This window comes from Halichoerus grypus, chromosome 11 (assembly GCF_964656455.1).
Source record: "Halichoerus grypus chromosome 11, mHalGry1.hap1.1, whole genome shotgun sequence".
In the NCBI taxonomy this organism is placed as follows: Eukaryota; Metazoa; Chordata; class Mammalia; order Carnivora; family Phocidae; genus Halichoerus; species Halichoerus grypus.
In genome coordinates, this window is record NC_135722.1 from 36,996,882 (window position 1) to 37,016,995 (window position 20,114).

The 20,114-nt window shown below is 36.6% G+C and overlaps 1 protein-coding gene across 1 annotated transcript in view; it reads right to left on the minus strand.

The window, feature by feature from the left end:
* Positions 1-20,114, minus strand: part of PRMT3 (protein arginine methyltransferase 3) — a 131,707-nt gene that overhangs the window by 14,490 nt on the left and 97,103 nt on the right. The window contains exons 14-15 of the mRNA XM_078058303.1: positions 578-628; positions 306-393 (exon numbers count right to left, since the gene is read on the minus strand). Coding sequence (XP_077914429.1) covers positions 306-393; positions 578-628 — 139 coding nt within the window. The remainder of the gene's footprint in view (positions 1-305; positions 394-577; positions 629-20,114) is intronic.

Consider the following 20,114-nt stretch of genomic DNA (forward strand, 5'->3'; position numbering starts at 1 on the left):
ACACAAAAAGTCATTGTAGAATGAAGGAATATTGTTTACTTCAAAATGAGTAAGTCATTTCTCCCCCTTTTCTTTCTTACCTGCTTTTTTTTAATTTAAATTTTTTTTTTTATATTTTATTTATTTATTTGAGAGAGAGAAACAGAGATAGTGAGAGAGAGCACAAGTGGGGAGGAGAGGGAGAAGCAGGCTCCCCGCAGAGCAAGGAGTCCGATGCGGGACTCGATCCCAGGACCCCGGGATCATGACCTGAGCCGAAGGCAGACGCTTAACCAACTGAGCCACCCAGGCGCCCTCTTTCTTACCTGCTTTAACTGAAAATGGCTTTTCCAATAGAAATATTGTTTGTTTCCAGTGTGTTCTGGCACTCTGGGGGCCCGTGGAGAACACAACCTGCATTGGTAGAGTTCAAAAGTATCTGATTTTTAATATCATGCTACATTAATCTACTCCATCAAATACAAGCTCCAATTGCTTACAACAGCAAAATGCTTATGATCAAATACCTTGGGGCACAAAAATAAAATACAATGTATTTCACATAATTAATTCTTATGAGAAAACTCATGATACTTACCCTGCTGTGACAATCCTTCTCAAAATATATATCAAAGTAGCCAGCAATTGCCTGTTAAAAGAAAAAAAGGGAATATAAATAATTATTAAACTAATTACATGACATAACAATTAATTATTCAGTATTTCAAGACATGGCAACAAGAAACCATTTCAAAGACTAGATACCTCTTAAATTTATGACAGGCCACTATTTTTTCCTGGAAAAGATGTTACATGTAAAAATAAAGTAATATAATTTGGCTTTCCCCCACAGAAACAATATAATAAGGGCAACAAGGCTAATCAAATAATCAATATGTGTTTTATCAGAGAAATGACTGTGGTAGACTACTGAAAAGTGAGAGACCACATTAAGGAAGAGGCCTCGGCCAGCCCCTACCTGACCCATGCTCTCCCAAAGAGAGGCCGCTGTGCAAGCTGAGCCATCTTGGAGCTCTTTGCTCCAGTCAAACCAGATAACTGCAGCAGCCTGAGAGACCCAGGGAGAAACCAGAAGAACTAGAGGATAAGTCCAGTCCAGACTGCAGAATCATACACAAATAAATCTAAATGATTGTGACTTCAAGGCACTCAGTTTTAGGGTGGTTTGTGACAGAGCAATAAATTTAACTTAAACATACTCTTTTATACAAAGATCTCATTTAATTTCTTCTGATCTTGCGCATCTAATTTTAAAGCAAAGTACTATGAACATTTTTGTGATGAGATCAACAGAATTTTTAAATGTCACATTTTTTTTTTCCTGAAGATAAACGAAAAATATATAATAGTACTCAAATAAAACTTATGTTTAAGCAAATACCCAAAGGAAAACCTCTGAGGTCACTCTAAGGATTACTGTGATAGTACAAAAAGGTCTCTAAAAGATGAATATTCAGATGAGGATATGTAATTTTCACTTCTTTTTGTTTAAAATTTAAATGATACCATCCCTTTTTCTTTCACTAATGGAATTAGCTTAATCTATTTTTAAAACTGGCAATAAAAAAAGCTTATAAAGTGTTAAAAATAGGACACCGATGACTGAAAAATCACTATAAAGCTAATTTGTGTACTCTGCTGCTTTTTGTTGAGAATGTGAAGTTTTATTGATCTGTGAGGTTAATATGGATTGGGCCCAAAACAAGTTCAATATTTAACACTGAGGTTCATTATATTTTAGATACCAAGAGAGAATCAAAGTACTATTTATAATACTGTGAAATAGACAAATATAAAGCAATGCAGTACTCAGATACAGATTATTATAGAAAACCATGTAGTTAATCAGAACATTTCTAAAACATGACTTCTTTCAGTTGGTTTCCTGGTATCCCTCCACAGACTAATTCAACTGTCTTCTTAAATTTATTCCTGTATGCCAGTCTTGTTCACCAGTGTCCAGAGCAGTGCCTGGCCCATAGTACACAATAAACATTTGCTAAGAGAATGTGCTTATTATATATAATTCTATCATAGTACTTAACCATACTATCTTATAGTTACTCGCGCTACCAGATTGCAGTGTTTTCTAAGAGCAAAGCCTATGTGGAATTCATATTGTTGTGCCCCTTACCTAGCACAGGTCTGTCATATAACAGGTTCTCAATAAATTTTAGTTATAATTTTCAGTCTTCAGTTTACTAAATTCAGCTAGTCTTATTATGTCGTCAGGACACTTTATGAAATCAGCGAATAACTAACCTTAGATAGAACTAATAATTTTCAACTGAAAATAATGGAGTATGTGTGATATGTATGGGGGAGGAGAGGAACCCTACTTCTTTGTATGAACCTGCACAAGTCTCAGCCTGACCTCTGAACTACAGGTTAGATCCAAATTAACATAACAAAGGCTGAGAGAATGGAACTAAAATCTGAATCACTGGCACAGGCCTCAAAAACCTAAAATCAACAAGTAAAGATCTCAAGAACAAAGCAGAGATTTGAAAAACCTCTACAAGTCAGACTAATCACTAAGAACAGCATATGTGCATGAGAGCCCAAAACACTATAGCAAATGTTTAGAGAACGAGACTGAGATGTGAACCACCGCCTGCCCAGGCACGGTTGACAGAACTTAATGTTTTGGCTTTAATTGGTCGACTGCCCGCTCACACCAAACATCAACAACATTCCCCAGATGATTATAATAGGGCCGAGAGGACACACAACATAACATGCATAACATCCAGAACACAATCAAAAATTATTCAACATACAAAGAACCAGGAAAATGTCTTTAACTTTCAAGAGAAGAGCTACTGCTCACATGTCAATTATGGGATGGCCCAGAAGCTGGTATTACGAGACAAGGACTTTAAGACAGGAATTCTAACTATGTCATTATGAGGTGACAGAGATGAAGTTAGAGAAAACACACTGAAATGAAGTGAACGATAGGAATTCTCGTAGAGAAAAAGAAACTACAAAAAAAACCCAAAAAAACAACTAATGGAAATTTTAGAATTAAAAAATACAATAACCAAAACAAAAAAACTCCCTGCGGTGAACTGCAGAATGGAGATGACAGAGAGAAAAAAAAAAATCACTGAATGTGAAGATAAGTCAATAGAAAGTACCTAATTTGAAAAACAGGGAAAAAGATTGAAATAAAATGCAAGAGTCTCAGGGACCTGTGCATCTAACATACACATAACTGGAGGTCCAGATGGAAAAGAAAAAAACACTGGAGTGGGGAAAAACCTTTCAAAATTCTATATCCAGCAAAAATATCCTTCAGGAATGAAGGCAAAATAAAGACAGTTTCAAGTAAAGAAAAACTAAAAGAATTCATTGCCAAAAGACTTTTTAGAAGAGATGTTAAAGGTAGTTCTTCAGGCTGGTGAGCAATAATACTGGGAGGAAACCTGAAAAATCATAAATAACAGAAAAACAACAGAAATGATCAATAGTTTGGTAAATACAAAAGATTACCTTTCCCCTCTGAATTCCTTTAAAATACTTATGTTTGTTTAAGGCAAACATGACATAACATCATTTGGTGGGGTTTTCCATGTAAGCAGATGTAATCACAAAGATCAGTGCAGGGGGTTGGGGGGTGGTTAGGAGGAAGAAGAATAAAATCCCACCAACATATACAAGTGTTTATAAAACTGGGATGTGAAGAAGGCTTTTTAAGCACCACACATAGGCAGAAACTTAATATGAGAAGTTTAAAATTTTAGTATCACAACCATAATAAGATATTACCTTACACCTGTCAGAATTGCTAGAATCAAAGAGGCAAGAAATAATAAGCATTGACGAGGATGTGAAGAAAAAGGAATACTTGGGCTGTTGGTGGGAATGTAAATTGGTGCAGCCACTGTGGAAAACAGTAGGGAAGTTCCTCAAGAAGTTAAAAATAGAAATACTATATGATCTACTAATTCCATAGGGTATTTACCCAAGAAAACAAAACCACTAATTTGAAAAGATACATGCACCCATGTTTATTGCAGCATTATTTACAATAATCAAGATATGGAAGCAACCTAAGTGCCCATCGATAGATGAATGGATAAAGAAGATGTGGTACACACACACACACACAATGAAATATTACTCAGGATAAAAAAGAATGAAATCTTGCCATTCAACAACAACATGGATGGACCGAGAAGGTATTATGCTAAGTGAAATTAGTTAGAAAAACACAAATACCACATGATTTCACTTATATGTGTAATCTAAAAAACAAAACAAAGAAACAAAGAGACAAACAAAAAAACCCAGACTTATTTTTTTTTAAGATTTTATTTATTCATTTGAAAGAGAGAGAGGAATTCTTAATCTCAGGAAACAAACTGAGGGTTGCTGGAGTGGAGGGGGTTGGGAGGGATGGGGTGGCCTGGGTGATAAGACATTGGGGAGGGTATGTGCTACGGTGAGCGCTGTGAATTGTGTAAGACTGATGAATCAAAGACCTGTACCTCTGAAACAAATAATACATTATATGTTAAAAAAAAAGAGAGAGAGAGAAGATAGTAGGAAAGGAAAAATGAAGGGGGGGGATCGGAGGGGGAGACGAACCATGAGAGACTATGGACTCTGAGAAACAAACTGAGGGTTCTAGAGGAGAGGGGGGTGGGGGAATGGGTCAGCCTGGTGATGGGTATTAAAGAGGGCACGTTCTGCGTGGAGCACTGGGTGTTATGCACAAACAATGAATCATGGAACACTACATCAAAAACTAATGATGTAACATGGTGATTAACATAACATAATAAAATAAAATTTAAAAAAAAGTCACAGCGAAAGTGGTACACATGCTATGATTCTATCTATATATAGAAAATTCAAAACAGCACAACTTCCAGTGTTTTAAGTCACAATAGTAGTTACCCTTCAATAGTGGTAGATTCTAGAAAGGGGTTACGCTCCTGGGCTGCTGGGTAATATTCTGTTTCTTCAGCTGACTGCTGCATGGATACATGGTGGATATTCACTTTGTGCAATTTTATCAAACTACACTTAAGATTTACGCACTTTTCTGTTGTGTGAGTATATGTTATGGACTCAATCAAAATGTTTATATAATGCATATACTCATTGACCCAGTAATCTAAACTTTCAAAAAAATATACTATGGAAATTTATCAAGTATGGTTGCAAAGATTTAGCCATAAGATGCCAATTTTAGCCTAAATTTTCAACAACGGGTGACCAGTTAACAAATCTTAATACCTCCATATGATGGAATAACATTTTGGCCATCAAAAGTAATCCTATAGGTAAATATTTACCAATTTGGAAATGTAGTCACAATATACTATTAGGTAAAAAGAATAATATATATATTATTGGCACTTATTATATGTTATGCAAATATGAATATATATGTACATATCTGAAAAGATATTCACCAAGCTATTGAATGTGGATGATAGATTTGGAATGTTCATATTCTCTATCCGTACCTATAATTTATATTTCCCATAAAAATGAACAGCTTCTGTGATAACACATTATTTCTAAAACTTGAGTTAAATGATCTATAGTATTGCATGGAGAAACATTCAATTTAACTATTACCTTTGTATCAGTTCCTTTTGCAACACCCAAAAATCACTCATCTCTGTACCCCCAAGGGCTAGGGCAATATCTGATATGTAATAGGAACTAAATGAATTTGAAAAAAAAAAAATGACAAGTTTTCCCAACTATAACACAATAACAACATTACTATAATAACAATTTACATTGTCAGAAAATGTGATCTAAGTCTGAAATGTATAAAATATACAAAGTAAAACATCATATACTTAACTCTGGTAAAAGACAGACTGGCAATATTATTATGCTAGAACAACTGTAATTATAACAGAATATATAGGTCTAAACGAAGAGGGGAGGGTGATGCATGAGTTTACAACAAAATTAAAAAATCAAAATATTTGAGAATACAAAGGTATTTTAGAACTGTCTTCCAATCCCCAAATTGAACTGTCTATGAAATTTAGTTAAAAATCAAAGAAGAAACTCACCTTCCTCCAAACCCACAAAAATACAGTGGAAGAAATACTGTGTAGTTTGGGTTAGCAAGAAAACAGTTTGTTAAGTCCAAGACAAATAAATAAAAATGAAAGATATAATTCACTTTGGTTATGAGAATTTGGCAGGGACCTATGACAAAGATAAATCTGAAGTCACATCCACTTTATAGTTCCCTCTGAAATGCATCCTAGTTTCTTCAACTCAAACAGATTTACCTCCCTAATGATGTCTGGTGGAGGGTAATATAAAAATCAGTTCTATAGCACATAGGAAGCAGAAGCATGAGAAGTTAGGAAGAAATTCCCTGCAGTAAAAAATTATGTGCAGATAGTCAACTCATCAGAGAGTTAAGATTCACATAACTGGGGCGCCTGGGTGGCACAGTTGGTTAAGCGACCAACTCTTGGTTCCAGCTGGGGTCGTGATCTCAGGGTTGTGAAATCGAGCCCTGTCTGGGGCTCCACGCTCAGCATGGAGTCTGCTTGAGATCCCTTCTCTCTGCCCTTCCTGCTCCTGCGCTCTCTCTAAAATAAATAAATAAATCTTTTTAAAAAATCCACAAAAACCCAAAAAGATTCACATAACTGAGCAAGTAGAAAACTCTTGCTCTGAAAAAACCAAAGGGCATTTCTGGTTTTAAAATGGGTATTAACCCTCAAACAGAATGCTACTGAAAGGGAAAGGGCTCCCCCCACCCATAAGTGGTCCTTAATAATTAAAACAAGATACTAGAAAAAAGGAGGAAAAAACTTTAAACTTGAATCATAGTCTATAAAACCCAACTGAACTATGATTAGTGTTTTTACTTCTGCAAAGCCATTATAACCAATCAAATATGTCAGCTGATTAGGGGACAAAGCTATTTATTCTGCTGAAGAACATAAATATGCCACTATTTTTCAATTAGTTTCACCACCTTGTTACCATCACTTTGACAGGCTATCTCTAGGTCTTTCAAATGTTAATTTCAATGAACTTACACTCTCTGTGGAAGTCATTCAAATGTAAGAATTAACAACAACCACAGGAAACTGAAAATGATGACTAATAGGCAATGGTAATAAATAACTGGAGCACAGCTTGACACGTGCTTGAAAAAGATCAGATAGGTTATAAGGCCTGAGCACGGAATAAATTTATCTTTTGTTCCACATGTATACCTTGTCAGGGGCAAAGGGAACTGCTGAGGGGAAAATAAGCATTAAAATAAAATATCGGTAGGAGCTGGGTTAATCTGCAAAGGCAAGGTCACAGTTAAATAAAATTTCACTGAATTATACACCACTGTCAGAAAAATTTTTAAAAAGTCCTTAGCTTGAGAGAAGGGAGAATCTGTGGTAATTAAGAACAACAACATGCTTATTATAGAAGAAAAGGAAAATACGTGCACATACAGCAAACTTCTGGGACAGTTTGATCACATTTGTAATTTGGTGGGAATCCTCCACATATACAGGAAAAGAATTCAGGCATGTGGCTTTGTTGTGCATCTTAAACATTCCTAAGCATTAGAATACAGTCTTTCAAAATGAAATGTTTGTTTCTTCTTTGAGGATTTCACAAAAAGGAAGAAAAGAACTCAAAGTATGTGTAAACTGAATATTTAAAAATCTGTTTTAAGCCACATTTTGCTTGTTTATCCCAGATACACAAAGGTAGATGCAGTTCATTTTATACATGCTCATTTGAAGAACAATGACTTGGAATCAAAATAAATTATTTCCTCACATATTTTGGTGTGATGAGTATTTCTTTAAAGAAAATGTATCATGTGTGTATGTAACAGGATGGCAGCCAATGAAATAAGACCAGACTAGACCTTATGAGGAAGAAGGAAATTAAAAATTATCATTATCACTATCACCTGCAGGGAGTAATTTATCATTTCTGTTCTTCATTGGTATCATGTTCCAACAGCGTGTGGTTACAGCAGATACAATTAGGCAGCTGGCCACAGAAGTAGGAGGATAATGTGCTTTTGATGGAGTTTATCCAAGCATGGAGACAGAGTGTTTGTAATCCATGCAGCAGAATCACTATAACAAAAATACAATTCATTTTTTTGTTGGAGTATTTCTTTCAAAATCTTAATACAGAATTCAAAAGCCAATTGATGATGAGTCTGAAGCAAGTAAAGAAAGCCTAAGAAGAAAATGCATAAAAATGATTACTATAGCTACTATAGCTTACATCACTGTATATAAAAAACAAGATGATAACATAAACATAAGCCACACAAGCTGCTGCATAAAGAGTATGAACTCTGCTAGTAATAACTGGTATTAAAACTAAGAAGATGTAATCAACAAATGTGAAAATTATATATGATTTTCTCCCAGTATTAACTATACCTTAAATTATGGACTCTTTCTTCTTCAATTAATTTTCTATTTTATCCCAAGAGAAAATTTGCATCTTTTCTTTCTTTCATGATTCCTCTAGGGAACAATACACATTAAGTGCCATATATTCCTCAAGGGATACTGCCAAATTGAGTAGTGTTTACAAATAGACCAAGCAATAGGGGAAGTAGCAAAACAGACAATAGGTCTAAAAATATTTTTAAAAAGGTATTTTTACTGAAAAACTCAATATAATTAATTTGTGACCTACTTAAAATATTCCTAGATTATAACTGAAATTTCACTTAAATTTACTTATCTGGGTCCCTTGTAATTTCAAAATTGCTTATTAAAGTGCTTTGGGGGGGGGGAGAAGGAATCACCTCTTCAGAGCCTACAACATAAGTACTTTAATTCTGACATTTCATAAATTGATAGCTTACATGCCCTAACTGCTCTACATTTCTTCCTAGCTATAAACACAAGATGCTGTTTTATACACTCAATAATCACTGACATTTACTAATATTTTCACTTTTAAAAACCTTTTAAAGTACAGTGTACGTGCAAAAAAGTGCACTTAAGTGAACATCATAAATTTTCAAACAGAATACAGTTATGAAACCCACACTCAGATCAAGAAATAGAACATCCCAGCACCCTAGTAATTCGCCCTAGCCAATCCTAGGCACCTCTACCCCTACAGGGTAACTACTATTCTGATTTTTTTCTCCAGCTTTATTGAGATATAATTGACATATAACATATAATTGACACATAACAATTGTAAATTAAAGGTGTGCAATGTGTTGATTTGATACACTTATATATTGCAAAATGATTACCATCACAGCATTAATGAACATCTCCATTGTGTCAAATAATTGTGTCATTTCTTTTTTGTGGTGAGAATACTGAAGATCTAGTCTCTTAATAACTTTTAAGTATATAACACAGTATTATTAAGTATACGCATAATGAGGTACACTGGATCCCCAGAACTTACTCAGTATCCTCTGACCAACATCTCCCCATTTCTCCCAGCCTCTATCCCCTGGTTATTACCATTTTACTCTCTGCTCTATAAGTTTGGCTTTTTTAGATTACACATGTAAGTGATAGCATGCAGTATTTATCTCTAATTTCACTTAGCTTAATCCCCTCAAGGTCTATCCGTGTTGTTGAAAATGGCAAGATTTCCTTCTTCTGATGGCTGAATAGTCCACAGTGTATGTGTGCATATATATATGCATGTGTGTGTGTATCTTCTTTATCTTCTCATCTACTGGACACTTAGGTTCCTCCCATATTTTGGCTGTTGTGAATAAGACTGCAATGAATACGGCAGGGCAGCTATCTCCTTGAGATTCTGTTTTCACTTCCTTTACACATACTCAGAAGTGGGACTGCTGGATCATATATTAATTCTGTTTTTAATTTTCTGAGGAACCTCACACTGTTTTCCATGGTGGCTGCACCGATTTATCTTCCCACCACCAGTGCACGAGGGGTCCGTTTTCTCCGCATCCTCGCCAGCACTTGTAACCTCACTACTATCCTGATTTCTAAGATCACAGATTCATTTTCCCTATTATATATTTCAACATAAACGGAATCACACATCATGTAGTATTTTGTGGACTGGCTACTTTCCCCATTATTGTTTTTTAGATTCACTTATACTGTTACATATTACTTAAACTGTTATACGGCTGTAAGGCATATTTGACTATATACAGTTTATTTATCCAGTCTAAGATTCACTGACAGGCACTAAGTAGTTTTAAGTCAAGGCTTTAATGAATAGTGCTTTGAACATTCTTTTTTTTAAGATTTATTTATTTGAGAGAGAGCGAGCGAGCGCAAGCACGAGTGGGGGGGAGGGGCAGAGGGAGAGAAGCATTGGCCTGACCAGGGGCTCAATCCCAGGTCCCCGAGATCATGACCTGAGACAAAATCAAGAGTTGGACGCTCAGCATACTGAGCCACCCAGGCACCCCTGAACAATCTTTTATGACCATGTCTTTTGGTGAACATATGTATTAAATGTTGTTGGGTATATACCCAGCAGTGGAACTACTGGTATGTGCATATTTAACACTTTTGTTAATCTTTACTTTTTCCTGTATTCTGGCTTTCATCGGGGTCATTTTCTGTTTGCCTGGATTCCTGTTAGTATCTTCTTTAGTATAGGTTTCCTGGAACAAACTTTCTCTCTTCTTATTTGTTCATCTGAAATATTTTTATTTCAGCTTCATTCTTTTTTTTTTTTTTTTAAGTTTTATTTATTTGACAGAGAGAGAGACAGCTAGAGAGGGAACACAAGCAGGGGGAGTGGGAGAGGGAGAAGCAGGCTCCTGGCTGAGCAAGAAGCCTGATGCAGGGCTTGATCCCAGGACCCTGGGATCATGACCTGAGCCAAAGGTAGACACTTTATGACTGAGCCACCCAGGCGCACCTATTTCAGCTTCATTCTTAAAAGATATTTTAGTTGGGTAAAATTCAGGGTTAGCAGTTATTTTCTTTTAGTACACTGAGGACGTCATCACTGTATTATCTTTTCAACTCTACTCTTTCTGCTGAGAAATCACTTACCAGTCTATTTACTGCTGCCTTGAAGGTAACTCAGTAGCCCCACTGACTGCTTTTAAGATTTTCTTCTTGATTTCTGTAGTTTTATTAGGATGTTCTAGGTGATTTCTTCTCCCTCTTTTTGAGATATAATTCACATACCATAAAATTTTCCTATTTAAATAAACTGTCTAATTCAATTTTTTAAAGAATATTCAGAGTTGTACAACCATCACCACAAGCTAATTTTAGAACATTTTTATTACCCCCAAAAGAAATTCTGTATCCATTCCCCCTCTAATCCGAGACCTGCCTATAGATTTGCCTAGTTTGAACATTTCGTATAAATGGAATCATATAAATGGGATCCTTTTGTGGTTAGCTACTTGTACTTAGCATAACCTTTTCAAGGTTCATCCATGTTGTAGCACATACCAATACATATTTTGTTTTATGGACAGATATTACTTCACTGTATGGATCTAAATTTTGTTTATTCATTCTCCAGGTGATGGACATCTGGTTTGCTTCCACTTTTTAGCTATTATGAATAATGCTGCTATGACCACTCATGTATAAGTGTTTCTGCGGACATATGTTTTCATTTCTCTTGGGTATGTATCTAGAAGTGGATAATTTTAAAAAATTAATCTTATTCATAAACTCAAAATGGATTAAAGACCTAAATGTGAGACCTGAAACCATAAAATTCTTACAAGAAAACATAGGCAGTAATTTCCTTGAATCAGCCATAGAAACATTTTTGTTGATCTCTCTCCTCTGACAAGGAAAACAAAAGCAAAATTAAACTATTGGGACTACACAAAATAAAAAGCTTTTGCACAGTGAAGGAAACCATCAGCAAAACAAAAAGATAACCTGTTGAATGGGAGAAGATACTTACAAATGATATATCTGATAAGGGCTTAATATCCAAAATATATAAAGAACTTATGCAACTAAACGCCAAAAAATCCAGATAATCGGATTAAAAATGGGCAGAGGACTTGAATAGACATTCTTCCAAAGATGACATACAGATGGTCAACAAACATACGAAAAGATATGCAACATCACTAATCATCAGGGAAAAGCAAATTAAAACCATAATGAGATATCACTTTATACCTATCAGAATGGCTAAAATAAAAACCACAAGAAACAAGTATTGGTGAGGATGTGGAGAAAAAGGAATGCACTGTTGGTAGAGTGCAAACTGATGCAGGCGCTGTGGAAAACAGTATGGAGGTTTCTCAAAAAATTAAATAGAACTACCATATTATCCAGTAATTCCACTACTGGGTAATTTACCCAAAGAATATAAAAACACTAATTTGAAATGCGATTATTGCTGGTTGAAAATATATATGCACCCCTATGTTCACTGCAGCATTATCTACAATATCCAAGATAAGAAAGCACCTGAGTGCCCATTGTAGATGAATGGGTAAAGAAGATATGGTGTATTTATACAATGGAATATTGCTCAGCCATAAAAAGGAATGAAATCTTGCCATCTGCAACAATATGGTTGGACCCAGAGGGCATAATGTTAAATAAAACAAGTCAGTCAGAGAAAGACAAATACCATTTGACTTCACTCATATGTGGACTTTAAGAAACAAAACAAACAAAGAAGAAAAGAGACCAAAAAAAAAAAACCCAGGCTCCTAAATACAGAGAACAAACTGGTGGTTGTAAGAGGGGAGGTGAATGGGGGTATGGGTGAAATAAAAGGGATTAAGAGTACACTTATCTTGATGAGCACTGAGTAATGTATAGAATTGCTGAATCATTATATGGTACATCTGAAACTAATGTAACACTATCGTCATTATAGTTGAATAAAAACAAAATTAAAAAAAGAATCTTATTTAGGTTATGTTGTGCTTCTTGAGTTGTAGCTCATTGTCTTTCATCTGTTTTGGAAAATCCTCAGCCAATACTCTTCAAATACTGTTTTGAAATATTCTCACCTCTTTTCCTTTGGTACTCCCATTTAAAGATGTATTAGGACTTTACTTCTATCCTCTCTATCTCTTGCCCTTCCCATACCTTCATCCTTGTATCCCTCCATGCTTCCTACTGGATATTTCATTTTTTTTTTAAAAGATTTTATTTATTTATTTAACACAGAGAGAGAGCGAGATAGGGAACACGAGCAGAGGGAGTGGGAGAGGGAGAAGCAGGCTTCCTGCTGAGCAGGGAGCCCAATGTGGGGCTCAATCCCAGGACCCTGGGATCATGACCTGAGCTGAAGGCGGACATTTAACGACTGAGCCACCCAGGTGCCCCTGGATATTTCCTTGACCTAAAATCTAGTTCAATAAACCTCTCTATACCAGTGTGTTAAGATCTGCTGTTAGGGTGCATGGGTGGCTCAGTTGGTTAAGCAACTGCCTTCGGCTCAGGTCATGATCCCGGAGTCCCGGGATCAAGTCCCACATCGGGCTCCCTGCTCAGCAAGGAGTCTGCTTCTCCCTCTGACCCTACCCCCTCTTGGGCTCTCTCACTCTCTCTCTCTCAAATGGATAAATAAAATCTTTAATAAAAAAAAAAAAAGATCTGCTGTTAAACTCATTTTAGTTAAGTTTCAGAATATCTGTTTGACTCCTTTTCAAATCTGCTATAATTCTTTTTAAACGTTTTCAATTTTGGCTTGAAATTTACAATTTCTTTTGTCCTTCAACTTAGTATGCATAGTTATTTTTATTTCTAACTTTTTTAAGTAGGCTCCATGCCTAACATCAGGCTTGAGCTCACGACTGAGATTAAGAGTCAAATGCGCTAACGACTGAGCCAGCCAGGTGCCCCGCAGAGTTATTTTTAAAGTCCATATCTGACATATCTAAAACCTGGAGCACCTGGAGCTCTGTTTTTATTACTTACTATTTCAGCTGGTTATTGATTTATGTTGTCTTGTGTCCCTGTGTGACTGATTACCTTTGATTATCATCTGAACATTATATTTGAAAAACTGTAGAAATAATTTAAGACCAATGAGAATGATCTCCTAGAAAGAATCTTTGTGCAAGGAATCTGGGGGTGCTAGCAAACACGAAGATCATCTTAATCTAATAATGGGGTTTGAGAACTTCCTGGGCCACCCAGATGATTTGAAGCTAGGCTGCAGTCCATGCAAGGGTTTATTTATCTATAATTTTACCCTATTCTTGGGTGCAATCTTTCATAGTCACAATGCAAAGCACTGGGGAATCACAAAGGCCCGATTTTTGTATTCCTATCCATGCGAGGCATCAAAGGGCTACACAAATCTTTTAGCTGCTACTTCTGAATTGGTAAATGCCTTTAGGGCAAAAGCAGTCCCAAATGTCAGTCTCATTTCTTTGGATTTTCTTCTTTTCTGAGTTTTAGCTTGATAATGCTTTACTAATTTATCTCTCTGATACCTTCAAACAGATAGTATTTTATATTTTCTTTAGCTTTTGTAGTTGTTCTCAGCAAAAGGGTCACTCCATTTTATGTAGTCCACCATTATAGGAGACAGATTTATTACTGCATTTTTTCTTCCTACTTAAGGCTCCCTGCCTGTAACACTCCCCCATTCCCTAAACTAGCTTCTCCTCATTTACTATGTGTCTGTTTAAATGTTACTTCCTCTGGGCAGTCTTCCCTAATCCCACAGAAAAGATGTTTCTCCACTCCCTGTAATAACACTTTCCATGCTCATAGTGCTTTTGGTTTAATTACAGAGACCAATAGGCCCTTAAGGGCAGTCTCACTACGTCTGTGCTCTCCTCCATATCCTCACTGCCCAAGCACAACACCTGGACATTCCACCTCAACAGTGAAGACAACTGTGCAGTTACAAAGGCATGAAAGAGCCCAGGAAGTGCAGGGACTATAGACAATTAAGAAAGATTTGCTAATTGAGAACCAATAAATGAATAATCAAGTGATATAATATGCTCAACTCCTATCAGCCTTTGGGAAAAGAAAATCATGATGCTTTACTTCTCTTATAATTTATTTTTTTAAATTCAAAATAGCTATTTGATGTCGACTACTTTAGGGAAATATTCCCTAAGTCTACACCAACAACAATTACTTGCTCTCCATTAATCTAGTGCATACGGTATTAGGAAGGCTTTCTGGAAGAAGCCATGCCTAAGGTAAAATCTTAAATACAAGTAGGATTATTGAGGACAAGAAGATAAGAGTGTGCCAGGCCAAGGGTATCTTTTATATGCCTCTCTTATTAAATTCTCTTATAGAATACCATATTACAATTATCTATTTATATGTTGGCCTCTCCTCCTAAACTAAGGTCCTGGGAGTCAGAGATTATATTGTGTTGTACTCACAGTACCTAACACAGAAGCCAGAACTAGCATCCTAGTACACACAGTACTATTCAATACATGCTGCTTAAGTGAAAATTGTCTTGAAAAGTATTTTTGTGTGTATGTGCTTGCCACTAAAAAACTTGCAGCCCACTGCTTCTCTAGATTTCTATATCCTACCTGCTTCCTGACATATCATCAGTTTCTCACTGTTTTATATCAATGCTTATTGTTTCCTTATATTCCATTTTTCATGCTGCTTTTCAATGTTCCCTAAGAACTACCCACCTAAAGGCTCTATGGCCCATTCCTAGTTCCTCAAATGGCAGAAAATACTATCAATGGTAAGCAAACATTATAAATTTTAAGAACAAAATAGCAGATATACTGAATTTAAAAATCAATGCAGAACAAAAAAGACAGCAGTTTCATGATGACTGAAGAGGTTTAAAACTGAAAACTCTTAAAACCCATTTTTGTGACTAGGTGATCAAGTTCTACCAAATGCTACTTGTTTTTACAGGCCTTTGGGAGTATAAATTAAGAAATCGAACACTGAAAGAAACTCTGACAGACAGGAAAAAGAGGGCAGGTAGAAGATGTGGTGCACTTTACTTTCCAGAAATGAACAGGGTATTTTCTCTTTTGAAAAGTGAGGTAGGGGAGCCTGGGTGGCTCAGTCGGTTAAGCATCTGACTTTTGATTTTAGCTCAGATTACTATCTCAGGGTCCTGGGATCCAGCCACGCATCAGGCTCTGCACTTGGTGGGGAGTCTGCTTGAGATTCTCTCTCTCCCTCTCCCTCTGCCTCCCCCCTCCCCCCTGCTCATGTGCATCTCTCTCTCTCAAATAAATAAATAAATCTTAAAAAAAAAAAAGTGAGGTAAAAGGATGGTTTCCACCTCCCCATGTGAGTCCTACTAAAAAAGTATCCAACATCTGAAGTGAGAACTAAATACCTGGTAGCATTCATTTATGTTTGTCCCTTAGAGGCTGCAATTTTTCAAAGAAGGTAATTATACCAGTTGTCATAAGTTCTGGCTTTATATTTGTAATTTCAGTGTTTTTTTGACTGCTTTCTCTGCACACTGCTGGGTAAGACAATCACTTACATTTCTGGGGCCCCAGGACTGACTCTGGCCCATCCTATATCCATGGGGTTGGATGCTGAATGAAAGGATGAGGAGAAAAGAGTAAGAAATCAGATGGAATGCTATGGTGCAATCTTTCAGGACAGCCAGGACATATCACTTGTTAAAGCTAAGGGCATTCTGTAATAGTTATGTCACTGTCTTTGTGATCTAGAAATTTAAAACGTGACTGTTTGCAAAACTGTAGGTAGAAAAGAAGTGATTTTGCTTTGAGAAGTTGATTTGCATAAATGAAACATTTTGAAGAAAGGTCTCATTTCTCCAGTATATCAGATAGTCAGGTATATGGACAGATTAAAGAGTTTTCATTGCATTACCTTTGCCTGTAAAGAAACTAGTCTTTGAGAGTGCCTGGGTGGCTCAGTCGGTAAGTGTCTGCCTTTGGCTCAGGTCATGATCTCTGGGTCCTGGGATCGAGCCCCGCATCGGGCTTCCTACTCAGCAGGGAGTCTGCTTCTCTCTCTCTCCACTTCTGCCCCCTCCTCACCACTTATTCTCTCTCTCAAAGAAATAAATAAAATCTTAAAACAACAATAACAACAACAACAAAACCATAGTCTTTGAAGTGGTACGTACAGCCACATCAGTTATACTTATTCAATTCTGATGGAAGAAGTAAATTCCATCTATCAATTCTCACAATCTAAAATCTCCATAACCAGGGCGCCTGGGTGGCTCAGTTGGTTAAGCGACTGCCTTCGGCTCAGGTCATGATCCTGGAGTCCCTGGATCGAGTCCCGCATCGGGCTCCCTGCTCAGCAGGGAGTCTGTTTCTCCCTCTGACCCTCCCCCCTCTCATGTGCTCTCTCTCTCTCTCATTCTCTCTCTCAAATAAATAAATAAAATCTTTAAAAAAATAAAAAAATAAAATCTCCATAACCAAATGGGTAAGTTAAAAATAAAACTAAACAAATAACCCTTTCTTTAAAAATGCAACAAGACAGGAAAATGAATGAAATATTAATTGGATTATTTTATGGAGAGTTTCTATGAGCCAGGCATAGGGGTAAGTGCTTGTGTGCATTATCTCATTCAGCACATTCAAAATAATAACTTGGTGTTATGATCTCCGCTTTTCAGATGAAAAATCTGAAATTCAGAGAAGTTAAATACCTCTTTCTAAAGTCATACTAGTAAATTCAGTTCATTGGGTCTAAAGCTGAAGCTTTTTTTTTTTTAAAGGAGGCTCCACACCCAGCAAGGAGCCCAATACAGGACCCAAACTCACGACCCTGCAATCAAGACCTGAGCTGAGATTGAGTCAGATGTTCAACTGAGTCACCCCGGCACCCCAAAAGCTGAAGCTTTTAACCACAGTGTTACATTAACACTATTTAAATTTTCCTCTTTGATTTTAATCATTTTTAGAAAACTCCCTACTATTTCAAGATTGGCCCTTTTCTCATTCAGTCTTCTAGAAAAGAGAAAGATGGACTGATTTTGGTAACTAATATGTTCTGAGCCATACAGTATTTGTAACAAAAATTTATTTTTCCAATTCTTGACTCATCTCCCAATAAAGACTGATCCTTCCTGTGAATACATACATATACATCAGATGGCTGGAAACATTAGGTGTTTTGGGATGTTCAGAATTTCTGAATGCCAATATTCACGACGGCTTCTGCCACAGCGTAAGTCAAAGGAAATCTAAACTGAGATTACTTCCTTATAGGTCATTATTCTGGGGATAACTGCCTGAATCAAAGAGGAAAATACCTGGTCAAACTCATTTATTGTCACAACCTAATAATGCTAATTGGCAGCCTCTGAGATAAGTGTAGGGAGGAACTCCCCTGACATGTCTAATCTGAGTTCACTATTATTGATTATTTGATAAATAAACCATTTTTATGCTTATTGCTGTGCTTGAGATAAGTATTTCAGTCCTGCTTGAGTGTGATTATTTCTCTCAAATTTATTCTGACCCTTGGCATTGATGATTTCAAGCATGACCCTATTCCTATCTAGAATTAAATTATGATTGTAATATAGCAGAAGAATTTCAACACTCCAAATTATATTTTAGAACAATATGATGTTCAAATCCTTTTACAATATAACTCAACTGGAGGCTTTAAAATCACTGTTAACGGACTTCTAAAAATGCAGATTCAGAGGCATTATTTACAGCATGGCTTTCAAAGGAGGATCAAGCACAGGAATCTCTATTCACTCTAAGGACACGTTATTTTACTCAACTTCAGAGTTTCTCATTTTGTGGACTTCTGCATTCTCTCTGAGCATGTTTAAATAATGGTTTAATATTGCAGGTGATTCATCCTGCTACTCTAATCAATGAACATATACCTCAAAGTTAATAGGAAGTGGGAAACATATCTTTTTAAAAAATTAAACTTTTCTTAATGGTATGTTTCCAAGGCAAGAGTACAAAAAAAGATAGGAAGGCAACTAACCACAGAAAATTAGTTGAAGAAATCTAGATTTTAAAAAGGCTAAAATCCTCTGGGGCTTAGCTCAGAAGGCTAGACTCTGTGGTTGGGGAAAAATGAAAGATTGCGGGGGGGTCAGATGGAAATATCCAAGATTTTGTAGGCAATGCATTGGGTACACCTGGACTTTAATCAAAATATAAACAATATCAGACTAGATAGAATCCCTCTGAATATGAGACAAAGCTTCCTTTTACAGTAGAGTCATATATTATGTAAAGAATTAGTCACATAGATGCCATGAAACACTCCAATGTCAGACTTATTGGGATCCCGGAGGGGGTGGAGAGAGAGAGAGAGAGGACTAGAAGATACATTTGAGCAAATCGTAGCTGAGAACTTCCCTAATCTGGGGAATGAAACAAACATTCGTGGCCTAGAGGCAGAGAGGACCCCTCCCAAGATCAAGGAAAAGAGACCAACGCCCCAGCATGTAATAGTAAAACTCGCAAATCTTAGAACCAAGGAAACCATCAGAAGGGCAGTTAGGGGGAAGAGGGAGGAACATCAGAATAATGTCAGACCTATCCACAGAGACCTGGCAAGCCAGAAAGGCCTGGCAAGACATATTCAGGGTACTAAATGAGAAGAACATGCAGCCAAGAATACTTTATCCTGCAAGGCTATCATTTAGAATGGATGGAGAGATGCAGAGCTTCCAAGACTGTCAGAAACTGAAAGAATATGTAACTACTAAGCCGGCCCTGCAAGAAATATTAAGGGGGGTTCTATAAAAGGAGAAAGACCCCAAGAGTGATAAAGAACAGAAATTTACAGGGACAATCTACAGAAACAAGGACTTCACAGGCAACATGATGACAATAAATTCATATCTTTCAATAATCACTCTCAACGTGAACAGCCTAAATGCTCCCATAAAACGGCACAGGGTTGCAGATTGGATAAAAAGACAGGACCCATCCATATGCTGTCTACAAGAGACTCATTTTGAACCTAAAGATACATCCAGACTGAAAGTGAAGGGATGGAGATCCATCTTCCATGCCAATGGACCTCAAAAGAAAGCTGGGGTAGCAATTCTTATGTCAGACAAATTAGATTTTAAGCTAAAGACTGTAGTTAGAGACACAGAAGGACACTATATCATTCTTAAAGGGTCTTTCCAACAAGAAGATCTAACAACTGTAAATATCTATGCCCCCAACATGGGAGCAGTCAACTACATAAGCCAACTGCTAACCAAAATAAAGAGTCATATTGATAATAATACATTAA